This window comes from Leptopilina heterotoma, unplaced genomic scaffold (genome assembly GCF_015476425.1).
Source record: "Leptopilina heterotoma isolate Lh14 unplaced genomic scaffold, ASM1547642v1 Lhet_307, whole genome shotgun sequence".
Classification (NCBI taxonomy): Eukaryota; Metazoa; Arthropoda; class Insecta; order Hymenoptera; family Figitidae; genus Leptopilina; species Leptopilina heterotoma.
Genome location: NW_025111010.1, coordinates 1,029,440 through 1,040,225, shown reverse-complemented (window position 1 = coordinate 1,040,225; position 10,786 = coordinate 1,029,440). Strand labels below are relative to the sequence as shown.

Below are 10,786 nucleotides of genomic sequence, written 5' to 3'. Positions count from 1 at the left end.
ACATAATCTTAAGAATATAATGCGATTAGTTTCGAAAAAAAAATTTTTGTCTTATGCCCTTTTTTCATAAACGAGATCACATTTATTTATTTATTGCAATAAAGTTCAACAATAGTAATAAATTTTGATAGCTCATATAAACGAATGTCAAGTAGTAAAAACTAATTAAAATCACTGTAAGATAACAAACAAATTGTTTACTTAGCCATTAACTTGAATGGAATTCGATCATACTTGTTACTCCTAGGTTTTCGGAGTCTCTGAGTTTTAATTTAATGTCAGATTTCAAAAATTAAAAATGATGGATTAAAAAATTTTTAAATCTTTGAATTGTTTTAAAATTTGTTATTCGAAAGTTTTCAGAGTCGCTGATTTCGAATTTAATATCAATGCGCCATAAATATTACATCAGATATTTAGAATTATTGAAATTTGACACCAAAACATTAAATTTTTGATTTACTAATAAAAGAAAAAATGTTATACGAGATATGAGAGCAATGATATTAAAAATTAGACACTAAAGTTTTTTTAATAAAAAAGACAATTGCTGAATATGAAACTATAGAAACAACGGAGTCACCAATTCAAACAAGAAAGGTTTTTACGTCTTCATTCATGTAAAAATAACTAATTACTCTATACTGTAAAAATAGCAAATGCAGTTAAGAGTAAAAATTTTGGATTTACCAATGTACTGTATATAGTTAAATTCATATTTAGATAAATTGTTTTTTAGTTATATTTTTCTATTACCTAATAATAGTTATTTTTTACTATATGCTAAATTAGTTTTTTTTAACTATACTTAATTCTGATGTCGTTTATTATTATATAAATGAATACATAACTAATAATTTAGATTTAGAGTATATTCGCAGTATAGCGAAGTTTAATTATTTACACTAGCATGTTGATTGTTATTTTGATAAGTAAACATATTGGAAATTGGTAGACATTTTGAATTTTAAAAATGTTGATGTAGAGATTTATTCTAAGCAACTCTGATAATTCCGGAATAAGTATTTTATTTAATTATGCTTATTATGTTCTAGCGAAGTTGCATAAAAAATTCAGCCACAATAGTTTATAAATTTTTTTTTTTATTGAAGTAAAATAAATAAAAAGTCAAATTATTATAAAAAAGTGACAGACACTAGAAAAATAGCGCTAATGTCGAGGCTAATGTAATGTAAAAATTTTTACTATAGGGGGGAGAGGGTTTAAAATTGCTAAAAAATGTTTTATGTACACAGAAAAAACGATAATCTAGTTTTAAGAAGCTCCTACTATAGGAGCTGAGAATATTCCCCACTTAAATTAAATTAAGTTATAATAAAAATATCAATCTTATTGTAAGAATATTTCCCACCTAATTTAAGTGGGGCCGCTTAATTTAAGTAGGAAATATTCTTGGTTCCTATTTAAGTAGGCGCTTCTTAAAATTAGATTATCGTTTTTTCTGTGAAGTTTGTGAATGGACCCTAATTAAACTTAAGTATGTCAAATAATACTAAATTATCTTTCATTAATTAGATTTGTATAATTTTACTTATTTACTAAATAATCAACAGAAAATTGATTATGTATTAATTTAATTTATTAAATATTATGTTTTATGTAGCTTAAAAATATAATCAATGAAAAATTTGTTATTAACATAATTATTTCAATATTATTTAAACTGAATGCAATAGTATTTAATTTTCATGCAATTATCTCTAATCAATATTTAAAAAAAAATTTTTAATCCATTATCCATTGAATTAAAATTTAAAGAGAAAAATAAATATACGGTGAAGAACTTTTCTTAGCAGTAATTGATGGCTTATAGTATTTCATTACTTCTTATTGTTGAAAAATAATAGGTTTCAGTTACAATTAAAATGAAATTGAATAAGAAATTTTTTTTCACATCTTAATTGATCGGATTTGTTTCTTATGTTTTCTTCTTCTTTTTTAATCTTCAATGTTTTATTTACAGTATTTTTAATTTTTTTATTTTTAATTAGTTGTATTGTTACTAATGTACATACATATATTTGAAAATGGTATTTATAAAGTTAATTTCATTTTTCAATGTTTCTATTGTAGAATAAGGAGAAAGTCATCATGGAGAACCACAAAATTACAGCATTCTTGCAAAGAATTACGTATTTTTTCAAGACTTCCGTGAATACTTGATAGGAATCGTAGTCCAATGAAGTTGTCTGATGGTGAGTTTATTTTTGTATAAAATATATTTTTTTGTAGTTATTGATGAAATGAAATTTTTTATTTATTTTCATAATACAAATAACCACAGAATTAAAATAAGTATCAAATAATAATATTATTTCTTTTGGGTATTGTATTTTTTAAAGGACCAGGAGTGTAAAATTTATTTAAAGTCCTTAACGAAAATTTTAAATCTTTAATTCTTGTTAATTATTAAATAAATAAAATTGTTATTAAAGAGCATTGTTTGTGTTTATTGTTAAATAAAAGAAAATAAAAAATAACATAATATAAATAAAATGATAAGTAAAACAAAAATTAAAGTAAATAATAAAATGAAAAAAACTATACAAAAATAGAAATAAACATATAATAAAATAGCACAAAAATTTATAAATTAAGATAAACAAATGAATAAAATAAGAAAGAAATAAATGATTAAAAAAATCATAAAAAAATAAAATATTATAGGTAAAACGAATGTTAATAAATTGTAAAAATAATAACGTAAACTAAAACGATAAAATTCTAAACTTACACTCGTAGTAGAATAAATAAAAAATATTAATAAAAATAGTAAAATTTCAGTTGCTGAATAAATTTATTATATAGGTTACTATTATTAATTAGTTTAATTTTCGTTTTTCGACTCAATAAATTCTTAATAATAAATACCTCATGAATTTTTGGATTAACTTGGATTTTTTGCAAAGGTTCTTTTGAAAGAATGAATCTGACATTGCCTTGAGTAAGATGCAGTGGAATTGCTTGAAATTTTTCTTTACTTTTTTCAGTTATTATTGACTTTTTGTCCGCACACGTTGTAGGATTCGACACTGTCAAGGAAAGATTTTTTCCCATTCCCCTTTTTGAATATGAACTGTCTTAAAATTTTAAAACAAAATTTTAATTTGTTTATAATTAAATTACGTTCATTGGGTTAATTATTTAAATTTAAATTTGTTATAATTAAGTTAGATTAATTGAGTTAATAATTAAAATTAAACTTACAATTACTTATGGAGCAAAGTTCAGGCATTTTGTCATTCTCGGTGATTAAAATCCTCCCTTTCAAATCGCGTGTTTCTTCAGAGCTTTTTACTTCCATTTTTTATTACAAAAAAATAATAAATTTATTATTTATTAAAATAATAAAATAAAAAAATATAATAAAAATAAATAATATAATAAATTGTTTTTTAAGTAAAAACAACAAATTTTGATCCAAAAGATAATTTTTAAAAAATGGTGGAAAATTTTGATTCGAAAGTATTTTAATTATAGTTTTTGACAGTTACTTTTCTCTTGATAGTATTTTGTCTTTATTGATTTAAAGAGTTTACAGTGAGAAGACAAATGAAGATATGGAATATACATCCAGAAAATATATATATATATATATATATATATATATATATATATTTGATTCAGAGTCAACTAAATTTTTATTTGTTTTAAATAAATTTTATTTGGTTAAATAAAAGTTTTATTTATTTCGAATACAATTTTTATTTATAACAAATAAATAAACTAGTTGGCTCTGAGTCAAATCTACTTTTATTTAACTTAAATAAATTATATTTGGTTTAAACAAAATTTTCCCCTCAGTGTAGACTAAAAAAAATTATATTTAGATCAATTGATTCAATTTTATGAAAAATATTTACTTGGATCAAACATTTTTTATTTGGATTTAAATATATATATATATATATATATATATATATATGATTCAAATAATGTTGGAATATTGTATATTTGCCCCGAATATCTCGCTTGACTCTAACAGTAGTTGATTCTACGTCACTGCCGTGTGCGCACGCACTCCTTCTACTTCTCGATATCGCTTCGACCGTGAACGTCTCGATCGTCTACGAGCTTTCAATAAACGACCGATTTCATCTGTATTTGTGTATTACTATTGACTACATCCTGCTCTAAATAATCTGCATGCCAACAAATAACTTATTTATTTTTACTCTTAAATACCTCACAGGAAATTTGTGAGGTATTAAAAAGCGTTGCAGACTAAATTAACACCAAAAAAGATTAAAATAATCCATTTTAGTGTTATTTTTGACTATAAATAAAATTTTACTTAAAATCAAAAGCAATTCAATGATTTGTCAAAATTCACCGAATTAAGCTTTACCATAGGAACAATAAATCCTGATCTGAGTAAGTAAGTAAGCAGGGATCAAAAAGAAAATAAGCAAGTAAGAAAGTAAGCAAGGAAACACAAAAGAAATAAGTAGGTAAGAAAGAAGCAAAAAGGAAATAAAGTAAGCAAGGAAGCAGAAAGGAAATAAGAAAGTAAGCAAAAAGGAAATAAGCAAGTAAGCAACTAAAGAAATAAGCAAATAATCAAGTAAGCAAGGAAGCAAAAGGAAAAAAGAAAGTGAGCAAATATTCAAGTAAGCAAGTTGTAACGATAGCATTTAAAATCTAACGTGAGAAATTATATTTCGTACAGACAGTATATCTATATATACTACAGCACGTTCAGCCTGCTAGTCGCGAAGAGAGTAGCCACCGCGCACACACCGTGCGTCGCGGCAACGTCACGCTCCCCACCGCGAGACTTACCTGGATAGCGACCAGACCTCTATATACCTTGCTTGCAGTAACAATTTCCTCAGTTCGCCGTCGAACTGACTCGGGGCTTGCTCCGAGGTAGACCGACAGCAACTCACTCTTACACTCTCTCTTCCTTAACCCTTTTACCTTTTGCACAGGGAAGGTGAAATGTGGGGGCTACCGCTACCACTAGCTCTGTGTAAGAATTCCCAGAAGGAGATGTACCTTGCACGGGGGCAACCGTGACCAGGGTAACACCCTTTGCTCTCTTATTCACACACACACACACACACACACACACGTGGTTGTACTATCCTCGTCGAGTTGAGGGGCAACTCTCTCGACGAAGATGACGCACCGGGTGAATTCTCCACACCAAGGGGCCACTTGGTGGAGATGCAACCTAAACCATCTTAATACTCACACTAGTTTCGGGCAGGATAAGAATATCAAACGTAATTTGATATCTAGTTTCCAGTTTAAGATTTTAAACTGTCTCGCGTGCACAATCTCGGTTTTCGTCCCTAACGTTATCTAGGGGGTTAATTCTAGAAACCACCCCTCGTGAGTATAAGCGTCAGAACAATCATTATTTTATTAAATCTAGTAAAGCGTAACTCGTTAGTAAAAGTAAGTAAGTAAGTAGTAACGTAATGTAAAACTCGGTAAATATGTATTAAGTGAAACGTTCAAAAGTATAACGTAAACTAAGTAAATTCACTAGAGTTAAAAGATATTGAATTGTTTAAAATTATTACTCGTTAATCTCGAAGGTTTACTAGCGTACTATATTTTATTATTGTAAGTTCTACGATCTTTCTATCGTTCTAAATTTATACTATTTTGTTATTTTGTATTTTTATTATTTTATTTGTTACTAAAATATACTTTTTTACGAAGGTTTAATTAATGCCTTATTAATGACTGCACCTTATTCCAAATCATGGTATAAAACGGTCCTAAAGATAAATATTGTTTTGATAAATTGATAGAATTTAACTAAACTAAGAACCCGGACTCCATCCGGCGAGCAAATCCTTTTGGCAAATTTTAAGATCATTACAAAGTTACATCCTTCTTGCTTACTTACTTCTTAACTTATTTGCTTAATTACTTACTTACTTCATTATTCTCTTCTTGCTTATTTTCTTTCTTGATTACTTTATTACTTGCTTACTTTCCTACTTACTTACTCAAATCAGTAACTTTTGTCTCTTGTAAAGATGAATTCATTTACTTTTTAAAAATCTTTGACTTTGTTATGATTTGTAGTAAAATTTCATTCATAGTTAAAAATTAACATCAAAATGGATTTACCTCATGATTTACTGTGGCTATATTTGAGTTTTTGATAATATAAATAAAAATTATTAATTCTGAATAAATTTAAACAAAATATTAAAAAATTATTATGGATTAAAATAATCCTGTTTGGTGTAAATTTAACCTGTAACCCTTAATACCTCACGGTTTGCTGTGCTGACACAATTTAATTATTTTATAGATTCAAATAAACTAAATTATTTAAAACAAATAATGTAGGTATTATTTACTGCTAATTTATTATTTTATAAAAACAAATGACAAATATTTTGATCAAATAAAAAACTTACCGAAACGAAAATAAGAAATAATTTAAAACAATTAATTTTTTACTTTTTACAGAATTATTACAGAATTATTTGATTTTTTGATAGAATTAAAGTTTATTTGACGGAATAATATGATTGCAAAGCAATAAATAATTCAATTTTATTTGATTCTCTTTTTAAAAATATTTTTATTTTTAAATATTGTAGTGACTAAAATTTAATTCATTCTTTTTTAAAATTCGTATTTTCTATGATAAAATAGAATACTTATGTCAAGTAAATATTTATTTGATTCAAAACATAGATTACATGTTTAGAATAGAGAAGTAAATCATTTAACTCAATCAATTAAATTTTACTTGATCTAAATAAATTTTTTGTATGTTATACATATATTTATATACACACAACATGAGGAGTTTCGTCTCGTCGAGTACAATATGTAAAATATAGTGAATGTTGTAGACCTTATTGTTAAAATTCAGATAATATTTTTGTGGACTTCAGTCTATTAAATAAGAACGGTGTTTTTGTTCACAAAAGAATGTATGGGTAATGCTTCCTTTCAATGTAATTTTAAATTTTACAAACAAAAATTCGGGACCCCTATGGGCTCTCCATTGTCGTCAACTGTGTCTGAGATAGTTATGCAACATATCGAGGATAAAGTTTTGAGCAACACAGCACTTAATATAAAATTCTATTATAGATATGTGGATGACACTATTATATGTATACACAAAAGACAAACTAATAACTTATTAAACTCATTCAACCCCATTGGTGGCTCACTACAATTTACACTTCAACCATCAAATAATAACGAAATTAACTTCCTTGATTTAAAATTAATTTTTTCTTAAGGCTTTATCGAAACCGACTGGTACCAGAAACCTTATGCTTCTGGTCGCCTTTTAAATTTTTTATCTAACCATCATATAAACCATAAGAGAGGTATCATATTCTCTTTTGTCGATAGAGCCTTCACACTATCCGAGGAAAAATTTCTTAATAAAAATATAGACATTGTCTTTCGATTGTTACAAGAAAACAATTTTCCATATGATTTCATAAAAGATAACATCGAAAAAAGAATAACCTACTTGACAAATAAGAATAACAATGATATAATTACCCAAAATTTTGACTTATCACGAACCTTAGTCTTACCTTATGTAAATTATATTTCACAAGCAATAATTACATTATGTAAAAAATTAAAAATATCAATTATTTTTTCTATAACTAAAAAATTCCAAAATTCTCTTTTACCATCATCCAAGGACAGAATCCCTAAATTTGAAAGAACAAATATAGTATATAAGATCCCATGTGGAAATTGTGATAGTGTATACATTGGTCAAACTAGTAGACAATTAAAGAAGAGAATCTATGAATAACATAATTATTCTCAAAATAAAGACCACACAAAAACCGCATTATGCATACATGCACATAATTTTAAACATAGTTTTGATTTTAATTCTAATAATATTAAAATCTTAGACAGTGCTAATTATTTTAGAAACAGAAATATTCTTGAAATGTACCACATTGTAAAAAATGGAAATGCCATTAATTTTAGAACTGACACCGAAGGACTATCCATAATTTACCATGATGTTATAGATACCTTAAATTGTCTCAATTAGCACTCTATTATGTATATTATACCTATATTTTTAAAATGAATATTCGCGCTTATTGTAATCTTCGTATCTAGCGCATTATAAAAATGTTAAATCTCCGTATTTCGTAAACACTAAGCTTGTCTCACAGTGCATAGCCGCACTAAAAATTTGTTCTCACGCTCCTACCCCTATGGAGAATATTCTATGCCATAAGATGACAGCATGTTCACATTTTCTTACACCACACATTTTTATTTAATTGTATATTTTTCATATAATGTGTTGTTTGTGTTTATTATTTTTTAATGTTGAGTGTTTATTCTATGTCCTTTACATTCAGTGACATGCATATACACGTAACAAAAATCTCAACTAAAAAACATCATTTCTAACCTCAAAGAAATTTTTTTGTTATCCTTTATTTTTGTTTTTATGTTTCTTATTGTATATAATGGTTTGATCAAAAATCCCATTATTATTATTTATCTCGAAATTCTCATGCTGGTATGTTTTTTCTACTTTATTATTATTATTAATTTTTTTTCTCGACGAAATCTTCTCATCTGTCATATGTATTTTTTACAGTCTTGAAGAGTCGTAATATCACGACAAAATGCATAGACGAATTCGAATTTTTTTAATATATGAAAATTCTTTTGTGAACAAAAACACCGTTCTTATTTAATAGACCAAAGGTCACAAAAATGTTATCTGAATAATATGTAAAATGTTTATTTTTCGAAATTGAGTTTTTTTTATTTTCGTGTGATCGTTTTCGTTGTAATATGCTTTTTAAAAGAAGATAAATAGTGCGTATTACCATTTTCTAAAAGAAGAAGTAGAAGATGATGATAAAAAAAGATAAGAAAACTAATTTACCAAAAAAATGAGGGGACATTTTTTAACGATTTGGTATCCTTAGGTGAATTATGGGATTGAAGCATATAAAATATAAAAGCCCCTAAAGAACCCTTCTGGAGAGCAGCTTTCTTCAGGTTGGCAATCCTTTGCAGTTAACGCCCCTAATCGTATTCATTAAAGTGCTCTCAATGCTTTTACACGGTTTCTCTCAAAAACCTCTCACCCCTTTTTTACCCCCCCCCCCACCGTTCTCCTTCCCCTCTATACTCACCACTCCCCCGCTCTCACATCATTCCTTCTTTGCGCCCTTGAGTGGTATTCCTTCGTTCGAAAGAGAGAGCTTTTAAGTTGGCAACAATGCGCGGATTTATAAACCCCACGGCATTGTTATCACGAGTGATTGAGGCCGTCGTTTCGACACTGGCCGAATACCAACCATTGGTTACTCCATTGTCGACTCCTTTATCTTGGAAATTCGTCTCGGACTTGCTAAATGACTTGGTTTTATTGATGGACTGCGCTAGAAATGCGCGAAAACTCTTCTATTTATATAAAGGGGATCCGATAAACGAGGCATTGTGTGAACGTTTCACGGATCCTTAGATTGAAATATATATTCACAATATAATAAATCTACTTTCATATCACATTAAAATGTATATAGTAAATAATTTGCCGAATTTAACGGAATTCAATGGAATAGAATTAATATTTAAAATGGAATATTTAATGGGATTTTTATTTATTTGAAATTAATTCTTTATGATAGATTTTATAGTTTTATTCGCAATCAACGTTCTGATTAATTTTTAAACTTTAGTCTGTCATATATAGGGTCAGACGTTTTTAAGTTTTAAAATCTGACGTTGTATTTACATTCAGCGACCCCAAATATCTCCCAAGTGATAAGATTTTGATGAATTCAAATAGTTATAAATTTTTAGTACGCCATGTTGGATACACCATTTTGAATTTTAAAATTCTAATTTTAGATTCGTTATCAGATTTCGTAGAAACTTCTAAACTAAGAGAATCAAGCGAATATCGTTTCATTTTTACGAATTATTTAATATTAACTTTATTTTAAAAACTTTGCAACTAATTATAACTGCGTTGAATTTGAATTTAATTAGAGAATATTTTTTTGGATATTAAAAAATTAATTTTTAACTAAGTAAATATTTATGTCGATTTTAATTATTAATTTAAATTATTTATTTTATTTATTTAAATAGATCAAGTTCCTAGGGCTTGAAGCCCACTAAGGAACTATGTACACAAATTTACAACTAAGTAAATATTGATAAAATTCTTAAAATTATGATACTTTTTGGACAATATTTAAATGAAATATTCCATTAACGCCCAAATGTCCAAAATTTTTTACTAAAGTTCAAGGTAAGGATTTTTTTCCTAAATGATTAGACTTTTGAGAACCCTTGGGTACTAGGGGTATTGAGGTCCGCTCTTTCAGAATCCGAGGCCAAAAAAGCATTTCGACAATCAGGGAAACCAATATGGCGCCCAAAATGGAGAAAATACTGAAAAAATCGTAGGTTTTTTTGAAACATGCTTTTCACATCAATAAGATTTTTTTGGGCGGGTCTCATGTATGCTATAGGTGAATAAAATAGTTGTACTTTCGAACTGTGTACTTGACAACTTGAAAATTCAAGATGGCGGATCCAAAATGGCAGAAAAATCAGAGCAAAATACGTGATAAATAGCAAATGCATCATCAATACCCATTCAAAACTTGATTTAAATCATCTGAAAATGACTTCTCGGGGGTTTTCGGGGTCGCTAATTACGAATATGAAGTTCAATTTTTAAAATTCAAAATGTCGTATCTAATATGGCAATCAATTTTTTAAAAATTGATTGTTTTTGCTTAAAATTTGCCATTTT

General features: G+C 27.1%; 1 protein-coding gene across 1 annotated transcript; it reads right to left on the bottom strand.

The window, feature by feature from the left end:
• Nucleotides 1-2,069: 2,069 nt before the first annotated feature.
• LOC122504624 lies at nt 2,070-3,325 on the bottom strand. Its single transcript, XM_043615807.1, has 3 exons — nt 3,229-3,325; nt 2,893-3,101; nt 2,070-2,210 (listed from the first exon to the last, which is right to left on the bottom strand). Exons 1-3 carry the CDS (start codon nt 3,323-3,325, stop codon nt 2,070-2,072), a joined length of 447 nt encoding a protein of 148 aa, XP_043471742.1.
• Nucleotides 3,326-10,786: the final 7,461 nt, after the last annotated feature.

Excerpts from the sequence above, each read along its gene's own strand:
- LOC122504624 (XM_043615807.1), bottom strand. The coding sequence starts at position 3,325 with ATGGAAGTAAAAAGCTCTGAAGAAACACGCGATTTGAAAGGGAGGATT. Across the intron at positions 3,102-3,228 it reads ACTTTGCTCCATAAGTAATT|ACAGTTCATATTCAAAAAGG; the intron begins GTAAGTTTAATT and ends TAAAATTTTAAG. Across the intron at positions 2,211-2,892 it reads TTAATCCAAAAATTCATGAG|ACAACTTCATTGGACTACGA; the intron begins GTATTTATTATT and ends ACTCACCATCAG.